The following is a 12,480-nucleotide window of genomic DNA, read 5'->3' on the forward strand; positions in this document are numbered from 1 at the left end:
CAAAAGGGCCAGGGTGTTCATAATTTCTGCAGCATAATTCTGCAGCGTGGGGGCCAGCGGCTGTTTTCATGGCTGCATGAGCTCAGACAATGGTATCGGCCATCAGTACCACTTCAAAATATTTCCCATCTCACTTCCAGATGAAAAAACTGGATCCCAGGTAGCTCGGGGATGTCACCAGGGTGAGTGCTAACTCGGTCTCCCGGTTAGTTTCTCCTGTTCTGTTCCCTCTGAGTCGTCCAGCATGTCCGAGGGGAGATTATCCCAGTGGGTTTACAGTCTTCCCCAGAAAAAGCGTGCTTCCCATCTCTGCCCGCAAAGCCATCACAAGGAAGGGCCAACGACTCAGTGCCTGGGGTGGGGGAGGTCAAGGTCTGGGCGAGAACTGGGAGTGGGCTGGACGCTGGTGGCAGCAGCAGCTTCTGAGCCACTGCGGGGTCAGTACGACCTGGCTATTAAAACCCGATCAGGCATTAACAATGGTGGGAACACAACGCCTACTAGCTTTTTGGAAAAAACAAAGGACTCCCTGCTCCAGGACTCTTCCTGCTCCAATCCTCCTGGGACCTGCCAGAGGAAGGGAGTTCATGCTCTTTAATTCAGTGGTGGCCTAAAGATTACTCAAAGTGGAGACCGCAGCCCTCTGTTAGCAGAATTGGCTGTGAGGGCAAGGAAGAGGGGCTTCTTCAATGGCAAGGTCAAGTGAGAATCACTTCTGGTAGGTGCAGGATACCTGCATTTTAACAAGCTCTCTAGGAAGTTCTTAGGCATGCTGAAGTTTGAAAAATTCTTCTTTAAAAACAAACTCAAGATATAGCATTAAAATGGAGAGGTGATGAGTTCCATGTTGCTGGAGGCATTCAAGCAAAGACATCAAGGATTCAGGGGCATACACTTACTGAGTGTTTTCTATATCTCAGTCAGTTGGGGAGGCTTCCCAGGTGCTGAGGGGTGGGAGCTGGGGTGTGGTTGGAGCCTGGGTTCTGGGAAGGACATACACATTGGATCCACACCCTCTTAGCTCTGAGGAACATGTGGTCCACCAGAACTGCTGTGGATTCATTGCTGAGGTCCTCCACCCAGGCCCCAAACTTCCCTTGCGTTTGGTTCTCTATGTATCCATTGATGTGTTTGGGGGCATCCACCAGGCTCTGGATGCCCCTGGGCACAGGCCTCTGAGTCTGCGCTGGCCAGTGGTCAGGAGGAGCCAGGGGCCCTGCACGGGGAGCCTGAGCAGAAGGTCCTGGAAGCCCTCCTGGATCTCTGCCTCGAGCACTGAGGTGAGGTTGAACCCCAGGGTCCAGGGTTTGGGTCCTGCTGGCCACTGGGCCCCCAGGGAAAGCATGGCCATGGCCAAGGAGATGCTCGCCCGGGAGAAGAGAACGTTCTCTTCCCGGGTGTCCAAAGCCAGCTGTCTGTAGAGACCGAAGGCAAAGTCTATGTTGTTCACAGAAATTCTGTGGCACTGCAGGGCAGGCCTGCGAGTGCTGTCCTGGGGGTTGGAGTGAGATCAGAATCTTCTTGGTCAACCAGGGCTAGACAATGAGCCTCAGCCATGAGTGCACTGACCAGTAGCCACCACCAAGGGCCTGCTTCCTTTAGGGTCCCTGTCTGAAAGCAGCAGTGGCATGGAAGACAACAACAACAATAATAGTAATAATACACGATATTCACAGAGTGTCTGCTCTGGGCCTGGCGCCATGCAAGTGCTTCCCAGGCTCCCTCTGCCTCTCCTGGGGGCTCCCAGCGTGTCCCCTCCTCCCCACCTGCCCTGAGTCCTGCTCACACACAGAGAGTGGGTCTCACCTGACAAACTCAGAGCCCTCCTCCAGCAAGAACCCTCTTGGAATCCTGGCTCCAGCGGACCCCAGATCTGCGTGACCTTGGGCTGTTCGCTTCGCCCGTCTGAGCCCCATTTCTCATCCCTGGTCTTGGACTTGGAGGGAGCTCATGAGGAGGGGAGGGGCGGGAGGGGCCTCTTGGTACGGAGAGGAGTCCGGGTGACTTGGGCTCAGCACGAGGCTCTGCTCATAGGAGCCCAGCAACCTTAGGCAAGTCACTTGACCTCCCAGGACTGCGGCTTCCGCTCTGTGTGTGGTGCTGAGAATCTCCACGCCGCAGGGTTGTGGCAGATCGAAGCAATCCTGCACAGAGCAGACCCAGCCCAGGACCTGGCACAGAGGGTCCCCAGAAAGTGGCACTTGTTATTTCCCCAGAGGACTTGAGGCCTCCCCTCTAGTGGTTCCGACTCACCAGGCCTCCACTTAAGGAGCCATCATGACCCTTGTAGAAGGTAAGTCAGACTCATTCACTCCCTGCTGGAGGCCTCCCATGGCCCTGTCACATTTGCGGGAAGTCCTACACTCCTCACCACACCTTAGGAGCCCCTGCAGGGCCTGGCCCTTGCCAACCTTTCTGGCCCCGCCTCTGACCATCCTTCCCCTCCCTCCCTCTGCCTCAACCTCCCTGGCCTTCTTGCTATTCTAGAACATACCAAGCTTATTCCTGCCTCAGGACCTTTGCACTTGCTGGTAGCTGCCCATAACAGCCTTGTCCCAGCCCTCTCCACTGCTCACTTCCTCCCTTCATGTAGTTCTCTGCTTAAAAGTCACCTTCCCAGAGAGGCCCCAACTCTGCCCTTGTCACCTCGACACTGCCGAATTTTTCTGATGCCCGTGGGATGACAGGACAGGTTTGTCTGGTTCCTGCACCAGAAGGTAAGCTCCATGAGGACAGATATTCTGTCTGTGTCACACATTGCTCAATTCCTAGTGCTCAGGACAGAGTGGACACTGAGCCAATATTTATTGAAACAATAAACGGCCAGTGGGCTACCCTTCGAGAACTTCAATCTAGGGCTTCAGCCTTCCCCCTGGAACACGGGCATTTCTCTGGCTCTCTGGGACCTCACACCGGACCCTTCCCAGCTCCCCCTGCAACAGTCTCACTCTGTTGCCCAGGCTGGAGTGCAGCGATGCCATCATAACTCACTGCAGCCTCAAAAACCTGGGCTCAAATGATCCTCCTGCCTCAGCCTCCCAAAGTGCTAGGATTACAGGTGTGAGCCACCATGCCCGTCCTATCTTGGCTTTGTTGAAAAGTTTGTGCCTTCATTCCCTTATTAGAGTTAACATTTATTCACTGAATGAACATAGCCTTGAAGTCTGCCATGGCTTATTCTCCCTTCCTCCCCACATCCACCCACAGCCGCGTGCATGCTTCTCACAGCCTGGGGACAGAACAACCCTGTGCTCCCTCCCAGCTGTGACTTGCTTTTGCCCCAGTTCCAGCAACAGCCCCTGGATGTCCAGCGTGCATCCTTGTCCTGGGCCCTGAATCATCGCTTCTGTACTCAGCAGCCAGAGTGCGTTTTCCAGTGGGCAAGTCTGCTTGCATCTCCTCTCTGTTCAAACACCTTTAAAGCCCCTGTGGCTCCTGCAATGCTTGGCAGCAGCCAGGCCCGAGATTCTGTCTCTTCTTCCTCCCAGCCCTTCTGCTTCCTGCCCCAGAGCTACTCAACTTCTTTCAGTTTCTCCAAAATGCCACCATTGCTCTTTCTCCTGCCTGAAGTTTCTCTTCTCTGTTCACCTGACCACCTTCTATTCCTCCTCTGATCTCAGCACAGAAGTCACCACCTCCAAGAAGTCTTCCCTGGCTTCCCAGACTGAGTTTGATGCTCTCCTCTCAGCTCCCAGAGCCTTGTTTCATCATCTATTTGCCCATCAGATTGTCTGTGCCCTGAGGGGACACTGTGAAAATCTCAATGAGTGGAATCACTTTGTGGTTCAAAGTGCTCCTCGGGTGTCAGGCAGGTTGGGATAACATCTGCTGGCAATAATTACTAGCTCTGTGGTGTTGGAAAATTGCCAAGCCTCTCTGTGCCTTCGTTTCCTCATCTACAAAATGAGACCACTGATATTGTCTATCTCATAGGGTCATCGTGGGGATTAAATGGGTTATTTCAAGGAGGGACCTTAGCAGACTGTCTGGCATAAAGGTCTCAACTATTCAGTTGTTGTCAACCCTATCATTGTCTTTGTTGTCCCTAGAGATCACAAGGTCTCCGATGCATCAGTTAAATGAATGGCTGCAGGGCTACACTCGCTGCCACTGTGCATTTGACGCTCCGCGTTCTGGTTGCCCAGGGAGATTGTCAGGGTGAGGACTAGGAACTGGTGGGGGAGCTGGGGGGCAAAAAGGAGAGATCCCACCATAAAGCCCTGCTGAGCTGCAGGAGTGAGGGCTTCAGGGGCTGTGCCAGGTGTGGTCAGGGCTTGGAGCCCCTGCCAGGGTCAGCAGGTGGGCAGAGCCTGGGCCCTGGGGGAGGGAAAGAGGAAAACTGAAACCGGCCACCAAGTAGCCCCTGGAGGCAGGAATCAGCCCTAGGACAGCAAGGTCCCCTCCAGTCGTGGGCCCGGGGTCCGAGTGAGCTTGGCTGCAAGCTTACGGGGTCCTGGCCAGGCTGCTGCAGCTGAAGACAGAGGGGCCCAGAGCCTGGGGTGGGACTGAGCCTGTGTGGGAGTCAGGGGGCTTGGCTTCGGGGCACAGGCATCCTTGGGGACACAGAGTCCGGCAGTCAGCACAGAAAGGCACAAGGAAAGTGTCCAGTCCAAGGAAGATGGTTTATTGCTGTCAGGAGGCTCCGTGTGCATGTGGGAGCCACACAGGCAGTCACTGTCACCTTCCCAAGGATGAGCAGACAGATCCAGGCTATGCCCAGAGACCCAGCGCCCGGCTTCCATTCCCGCCTTCTTGGCGGGACCCCTGCCGCTTGGAGGGGAGCTCTAGGCTTACTTGAACTCTGTGATTTTGCCCATAAAGAGGATGTTTTTCACGTCCTTCCTGTAGATGAGCAACAGAAAGGGGCGGTTGAAATTCAGAATGAACAACGGGTCCATTCTTCCAGACATGGGGACCATTTTGATTCCTGTGGCAGCAGCTGCTTCTGTGCCCTCCTCAGCTACGTCCAGTACAGCCTTGTGGACCACCTGTGGGGACAGCATAGCAGGACTCAGACAGGAGTGGGCGGGGGCAAGCAGCTTGCGTGTGTGCCGCTAAGGGGACTGACATTTATGGAGCATCTGCCGCCGGCATGTCCCCGCGCAAGTAAATTTGTTTGCTGCCCCGGACAGCCCTGTCAGCCAGTTTCACACAGTCGCAGTGCCCGGCGCTCAAATGGACACTCAGACGCCGTGTGTGACCTGCCCAGAGCCGTACAGGTAAAGAGTGGGGGGCCTGCTCTGGGTCCCTCTCCGTGTGAGTGCAGAGCCTGTGTTGCCCCCAAAACACCCACTCCTGTCGGGAGGCGCAGCCAGGGCCACCGAAGGCATTTTTCTTGCAAGCAAATTTCTGGCAGCCTCTCGACCACAAAACAGCTGCCGCAGACACCTCCCTGGCAGGGCCAGCACTCCTGCTCCAGCTTGCACACCCTTGGGGCTCTCAACTACTTTGCATGGCTTTGCGTTCCCGGACTGCCCGGCTCTGCTGTCCCGCAGACAGCGGCCATCCCCCTGCTCTTGGGGAGGCGGGGTGCAGACCCCGGCCCAGCACTCTGTGTGGGCATACATACAGAGGAGAGCCGCGGGCAGCCCAGCCGACCCCCTTTGCTCTGACCACTCTGCTTCTAGTAACGCAGTCCCCGGGGGCCCGAGTAGTCTTCTCTCATACTCTCAGTGTATTTCCATCACAATTCCATATAACCACTGCTATTACCTGTTCCCGTTACCTGCCCTGCCAGCCACTGCATAGGAGCAGAGGACTATCACTCCCATTTGACAGATGAAAAAACTGAGGGTGGAGGATTTTAATTGTCTGTCCTGCAGACATTACGCAGGGGAGCATGGGAGAGTGTCCACGGCTGTCTGATTCTGCCCAGTGACAGGTTCTCGGGTCATGGTATGTGGCAGGGGAGGTGGAGACCAGCCCCCAACTATACCTCAGCTCTCCTAGGCTTCAGGGAATCCCAAGGAGGAGAATCAGGTGATGAGAAACACAGGTATTTACACAAATTCAAGATTACCCAAACGTCCATCTGGCCTTCCGCATTCAAATTCAGATACGGAGGAGAAGCCGCCCAAAGTCTAAGACTCACCTCGGAGAGCAGGAGGTTCTTGGCCCCTGTGATCCCTGACAGGTCGGCCTTCCTGGTGAAGACTTTCCTAATGCCCAGCCGGGGAAGTATGTTTTTCAGATTATAGTCACCCGAGATGGAAAACTTCGGCAGGTAGAGGCTATCTATACGTCTAGGAAATGAGAAAAAAAATATTTGAACCTCTGCTGGCTCGGTGCCCACTATCTCCTACCTTGGTGCACGATTTTCCTTGGAAATAAGTAATCCTTTCTTCAGTTTCTTAACCCCTTGCATTTACTCTTCTTAATTCATGAATTACCTATTTGCATCTGCAAGTGTTAAAGGTGCCAAACAACATGCCAGGCCCCAGCCGGGCCAGTGCCTGAGCCCAGCCCACTCTCCGCCCGCCCCCACCCCTGTGCCCACTGCAGGGTCTGGGCCGAAGCGACTGCTCTGCCTTACTTGTCCCCCTGATATTGGTCAGCTCAGTGCCGCATGTCCCAGCCTGCGTCTCCACCCTCAGACTCACCCAGAACTCCTCCGCTTCTCACACTCCACAGCACCCCCACAGGCCCCACCTGGGTTTCCACGTGGGGGTCCCGGCTGGTCTCCCCGACTCCACACTTGCCCCTCTGGCTGCTCTCCACTCAGCAGCCAGGGCCATCCTTTTAAAACAACACTAAGGTCCTCGAAGCCTCCTTACGGCTCTCCCCTTCACTGAGGAGGAAGGTCAAGGTTTTCCAGGGGTCTGCATGGCCCCACACAACCTGCTCCATCCCCGGGGGCCCTGACCTCTAACTCTCCCCTCGCTCACTCTGCACCAGCCACTCTGGCCCTGCTCTTCCTTGATCACACCAGCATCGCTCCACCTCAGAGGCTTTGCACTGGCTGTTCCCTCTGTCAGGAATGCTTTTCCTCAGTATGTCTGTGAAGTATCACCTACTGGCCATTCTGCTGAAACTCACAAACCACCTCCAGTTCCAGTTTTCCTGATCCTTTTACCTTCCTCTACTATCCCCCCAACCCCATGTCTCACCTTCTAACATGTAAAATAATTTACTTATTTATTATATTTACTTATTGTCTCTTTCTCTCTCCAAAATATAAAGTAAGTTCAATGAAGGCAGGGAGTTTTGTGTTTTATTCACGGATATATCCTCAGGGTCTAAATCAGTGCCTGGCACATAGTAGGTGCTCAGTTAGCCACTTAACAAATGCTGAAGGAGTGTAACGGTTAGCCAGTGCAGAGCTGACTCTCAGAGCCCACCTCACCTCAGCCCTCAACTGACCGCAATTCCCTCTGTCCCCCCCTACCTTCAAGAGGTCAAGACCAGGAGAAACCCTGCCTGAGTACTGCAGATGGTGTGAGAGATGCCTCATGACTTAGAGCACATCAGCGTCAGAGGAAGCCTCAGCCCCTTGTTCTGTCTGATGTCATCATCTTAAAGAAGAAAAAAAATCAGGCCCAAAGCCACACAGATAGCAAAGGGCACAGTGAGCCCAAGCTGCACCTGTCCCTGTACGAGTTCTCCGACCACTGTGCCCCTGTCCTTGGACAGTGGTGAGACCCCGAAGTGGAGGGACGTGCAGTCTGAGGGGGCTGGGAAGGAAGGCGGGCCAGCCGACAGCTCGGGTCCCGGGATGATCACCTGATCTGCAGCGAGTCTCTCCACCGTCTCAGGGTCTCCGGGAACAACTTGGCTTCCACTTCCTCCATCTTGTCCGTGTCAGGGAGGATGAGGAGCGCGCTGGAGTTGCCTGTGTACATCAGTTCCGCGACCGCGCAGGACAGCTCCTCGTCCCGGAAGTAGGGCATGTCCAGGTCCTCCATGCTCATCATGGGCACCATCACCCACTTCTTCTTGCTCAAGTAGAATCTTGACTTGAAAGTATCGTGGGGGTCAAAGGGCGTCTTCCACTTGGCTAAAAGTGGAGCCAGGAGTGGGAGAACCGTGTGAGCGCAAGGGTGGTCCAGCCTCGACTCCCGCTCTGCCCGGCTTCCCCGGTGGGGACGGCCTGCCTTAGTTTGGAAAAATATTAACACGAACACCTGGGTAAGTGGAAAAGTACTGGGGATGAGGGAGCGCCCTGCGGCCTGGATTGGAAAGGGGGCCGTGAAACCAAAGCCTGGTAACTTGTGCTAAATGAGGAATGAGCAGGAATCTGGGATGTGGCGTGCAGAGAGAGAGAAGCAGGGAGAGCAAGGAAAGAGGCATGACGACGCGTGGGAAGCCGGAGCCTGGGAAGACATGGGACATCCCTGGTTCCCTGAAAGCAACAATGTCTCATAAGCACTTGTTGGTCACTGGCATTGCAGGGACGCGACCATCAGTGGCTTGTGGGAGGGGCTTGGGTGGGCACAGGAGGAAAGAGACTGGATTCTGCATGTGAGCTCGAGGTGCAGACAGAAGCAAGTGCTCATCCCTGTGAACGATGGGAGGGGCAGGGAGGTCCCTAACAGAAGGCAGAACTCAGAGCCAGGAGGGACCATGTGCACTTGTGACATCTAGAGGGTGGGAACATGGGACGTCCCAAAAGCCACAGGCTAAACGGTGCTGACTGTGAGTCCTCAGTTCATGTCCGAGTCACATCCAACTCTAGGGACTGTGAACATCCAGCTCAGACTTGCCCTGGATTCTGCGTCTGCCTGGCCCAGGCTTCACTCTCAGGCACTCAGACTCCAGAGCCCACTAGGCTTCTAACTTTGCAGAGGTAAAACTCCATGACACTGCCTCTAGCTACAGTAAATAGCAAACACAGCCCAACCTTGGAGTGATCTGAAAGGAGAGAGCCTTCATTCTGTTTGCTGGGCAAGTTTAAATCAGAATAAAAAGCAACACACTGACTCAGACCCAGGGCGAGTGGGCTCCCCCGAAGCCATGTCCTAGGACGACAGACTGTAAGTTGGAAACCTCCACAGGAGAACACGATGCCTGTGGGCAGGGCGGGGTCTTCGGGTCCCCCACCCCCCAAGCCATGGGCACCTTCCTTCACAGTGGGTTGCCTAGTAACACTGACCCAGGGCAGAAATAGCCCAGAGACTCAGAACCAAATGTCCATTTCCTTCTGAACCTCAAGCCGGACACTCACCTTTAAAGAAGATATAATTCACCAGGACCATCATTGTCCCTGCTTTAAGCTCCTTGACCAGATCTACAATTTTCCCCTGGGTTTTATTCTCTACGTAGTCATTGATGAACTTCTCGGCAGCGGCAGAGTCCTGGAAGTTGGTTTTGAAGGCCTCGGAGGCGTACAGCCCCTTGGCGTCCTCTGTGAACTTCTCCAGCAGATGTAGCTGCTCTTTGATGAACATGGCGTTGCCCGTGCTCAGCTGCAGCTGGTTGCTGGGTTGGCTGAGGGTGCGCAGGAGGTGCTGGAAACTCTGGTGAATTTCCACCTCTGAGGTCTCCGTGACGTTGAACTTGAGGCCTTTGAGAAGCTCCGTCAGGGTGGTGCCGCGGGCCCCCAGGGACAGGAAGGCCAAGGCTACAGAGAGGCTCAGTGGGGAGAAGATGACATTCTTTTTAGGGTTCTTCAAAGCCAACTGCTTGTAGAGGCTGAAGGCAAAGTCTGTGTTGCTGGAGGCTAATCTGTGATTGTCCACATGCATCCCATTGCCTTGGTCTTCCAGGGTCACACTCTCCTGGCCAAGTGTGCCGCCCGGGTGGCCGAGGACAGCAGGGCAGATCCCAGCCACCAAGAGCCCCAGAGCCAGGAGGGGTACCATTTTCTCCACTCTCCACTCTGAAAAGACAAGATCCATTAAGTCTCCGAGGGCCAGCTGGTGCACCGTCCACCTCCCGCTGCCTCCCACCCTGCCTGCATTCGGTCCCTGTGCTGCTGCTCTTGCTAGCTTTGCCAGCTCCTCTGGGTAGTTGCTTTCCTGGGCACCCAGCATACACGATTATGTTCTGTGCTCCCTTCCACCCTTTGAGGTAAGTACTGCAATTGTTGCCACTTTTCCCAGGGAAGGAACTGGGCACAGAGAGGTGAAAGGGCTTGCCCAAAGCCATACAGCAAACAAATGGAAGAGCCAAGTGGGCAGCCAGGTTTGCCTGGCTCCTAGGTCTGGAGGCTGATGACAGGGATGAGGTTCTGTCCAACCAGAATGTCTCCTCCTCCTCCACTCCTGCATGGTGAGCAGACCTTAGTCAGAGGGATTAGAAAACACGGCTCCTCTTCCCCTATGCCCCTTCTCCTGAAGCAGAACCCAGGGAAGGAGTCCTGGCCTGAGTCAGAGGACAGAGCACCTCTCCCAGCCTCCAGATGGCACGTGTGACCATGTGACGCCTGCTCGTAGTGAGGGTTAACTGAGAGGGCACAGAGGTGGCTGGTACAGTGCCTGGAGCTTAGGTGGCCCTGAAAATGGGGCCTGAAATGGTCTTTGCTTCCACCATGAGCCTGGGAAGTCCTCATGGTGGGGAGAAGGCAGAGTGAGCTTCAGTCTCTGTGACCTGGACTCGGATTTCATTTTGGCCACTCGTGGTTACTGTGTGGTGGCAATCAGGTGACTGAACCTCTCTGAACCTCAGTTCCCATCTCAGCAGGACACGGTAAGAGGCTCAGGTGTGGTAAGTGATGAAGGTGCCTGGCTCATAAGCCGTGTTCCAGAGGGGTCACCTCCTCCCGCCCTCTCGTGCCTGAAACCACAAGCTGGAGTGTAAAGGCGGCCCTGCAAAAACAACAGGAAAGGAGCTAATCCCACCGTGTCCCCAGTAATGGTTAAAGATCAATCCTACTAGTCCTCTCCCTAACAGCGCCCTGCAGGAGTTCTGTTTTGCACAACTTCTGAAAAGAGCCAGATGGGCGGAAAAGACATGTAAATCTCTCTCTTTCAAAATTGCGGTTTTTTTTTTTCTTTTGAGAATCTGTTTTTACAGAGTTTCTGAGTAAACAGCAGGAGAAAGAGCTACAGCCTCAACCATATCTGGAGGGCAGAGTCACATCTCCCGAGATAACCCCTTCTCCAAGGAGGGCGGGAACCAAGTCTTGGACTTTGCCATCCTTGCAGTTTTTGCTGCTGCTTTTGTCACCAACTGACAGCATCACTGTTTTATTCTTCTCTTCATCCCTCTTAAAATCAGCGAGCCCCTTGGCCTCAGTGCTGGGTCTCCCTTCTCTTCCTTTGGGGTGCCCCGCCGCGCCCCTGCTCTCTTCCCTCCCCCTTCCCCTCTCTCTTTCTCTTCCTCCTTCTCTCTATCCTTCTGAGAAGATAAACTCTTTTTACTTTTATACCTTAATTTCTGTGTGAGAATCTTTCTCCACCCACACCATGGGCACCTACTAGCCTCTCCACCCTGGCAAGAGGGGGGGCTCAAGCCACTGCAGGGGGGCCTGGGAGGGCTGGGTGCAAAGGTGACCGCGGCACACAGGTTATTTACGATCCGCCTCCATCCGCTCAGTCTCAGGATTCAGAGAAAAGGGGTAACTGGGGTGTTGGGGAGGAGAGAGGGAGAGAAAGGAGGGAAAAGAGCGGAAGAAGGAGGGGACCGGACAGAGGGGGAGGGGAAGGAGGGCAAGACGGGAGCGGGAGGGGACAGGGGAGAAGCGGAGAGAGGGGAGGGGGAGGCCCATGCAAAGGCTTCGGACAAGCCCAGGGCACAGGTAGCCTGGTTACCTCAACTGTTTGTTTATTCTCAGGATGGTGCAACCATTTCCTTGGAAATGCATTGAACAATATTTTTCTCCCAAATTATTTCCAGGGCAAAAGGCTTGTCTGTTCTGTCTGGGCAAGTTGGAGGACTGGCTCTGTTTCTGAGCCATCTGTCTTTGCAGTTGCTGGGCAAAGGCACAGCCTGTCTGTCTGCTGGGCCAGGTGCCTTGGTGGGGAAGGGAAGCCCCCCGAGGTAGCCCCATTTAGACCCTGAAATCACAGTGGGCCCTGCTGCCTCTGCTCAGAGGGACCCACTGCAATAATCCCATCTGCAGCATGTTCTGAGAGCCACACCCTGTGCCAGCCCAGGGGGCAGCACCTCTTCCCCCTGAGGGCTGGATACACAGCTGAGTTGAACCAGAGTCCAAAAATGTCAGAGGCAGAAATGACCACAGCGGCCCCCATGGTACCTCCGCCCTCCGCCCTTTGCAAGTACAGAAACTCAGACCCAGAGACAGGACTCGCTTAAGAGGCACTCGGGGGGGAAATCGGTGGGGACCCAGGACAGCCCCTGACTCCCAGCCCAGAGCTCTGAGCACACCTCCTCCTGGCCCCGTCCTGCCCCACATGTCCCACAAGCTCGGGCCACAGCCTAGAACTATCCTGGGAAAACAGATCCCTTCGCTCCCTGCGTGAAGCATCATGGCTTACCTGCCTCCAACAGCTGGACGTGGCTGGTGGATCCCAGAGCCGCTGCCTGGAGTCCCACTGGATGTCCGAGAGCGCTAATGCTTATTTATCCCGCAAAGGACTCCTC

The 12,480-nt window shown here is 55.0% G+C and overlaps 2 protein-coding genes across 2 annotated transcripts; both read right to left on the reverse strand.

Annotated features, from left to right (window-relative positions):
- Nucleotides 1–206: 206 nt before the first annotated feature.
- LOC123631407 (putative serpin A13) lies at nt 207–2,435 on the reverse strand. Its single transcript, XM_045541419.1, is given in 5 exon segments — nt 207–452; nt 1,014–1,168; nt 1,171–1,509; nt 1,512–1,611; nt 2,283–2,435. Coding segments are annotated over 5 exon segments (993 nt in total).
- A 2,168-nt stretch (nt 2,436–4,603) lies between these two features.
- LOC123644933 (alpha-1-antichymotrypsin-like) lies at nt 4,604–12,480 on the reverse strand. Its single transcript, XM_045561385.1, has 5 exons — nt 12,375–12,480; nt 9,161–9,814; nt 7,720–7,993; nt 6,092–6,242; nt 4,604–4,988 (listed from the first exon to the last, which is right to left on the reverse strand). The coding sequence occupies exons 2-5, from the start codon at nt 9,795–9,797 to the stop codon at nt 4,791–4,793; spliced, it is 1,260 nt and encodes a 419-aa protein (XP_045417341.1). The 5' UTR covers nt 9,798–9,814; nt 12,375–12,480; the 3' UTR covers nt 4,604–4,790.

This window comes from Lemur catta, chromosome 1, assembly GCF_020740605.2.
Source record: "Lemur catta isolate mLemCat1 chromosome 1, mLemCat1.pri, whole genome shotgun sequence".
In the NCBI taxonomy this organism is placed as follows: domain Eukaryota; kingdom Metazoa; phylum Chordata; class Mammalia; order Primates; family Lemuridae; genus Lemur; species Lemur catta.

Coding starts and splice junctions, on each gene's coding strand:
- LOC123644933 (XM_045561385.1), bottom strand. CDS start 9,797: ATGGTACCCCTCCTGGCTCTGGGGCTCTTGGTGGCTGGGATCTGCCCT. Junction 7,994..9,160: donor GAATTATATCTTCTTTAAAG/GTGAGTGTCCGG, acceptor CTCCACTTTTAG/CCAAGTGGAAGACGCCCTTT. Junction 4,989..6,091: donor AGAACCTCCTGCTCTCCGAG/GTGAGTCTTAGA, acceptor CTGTCCCCACAG/GTGGTCCACAAGGCTGTACT.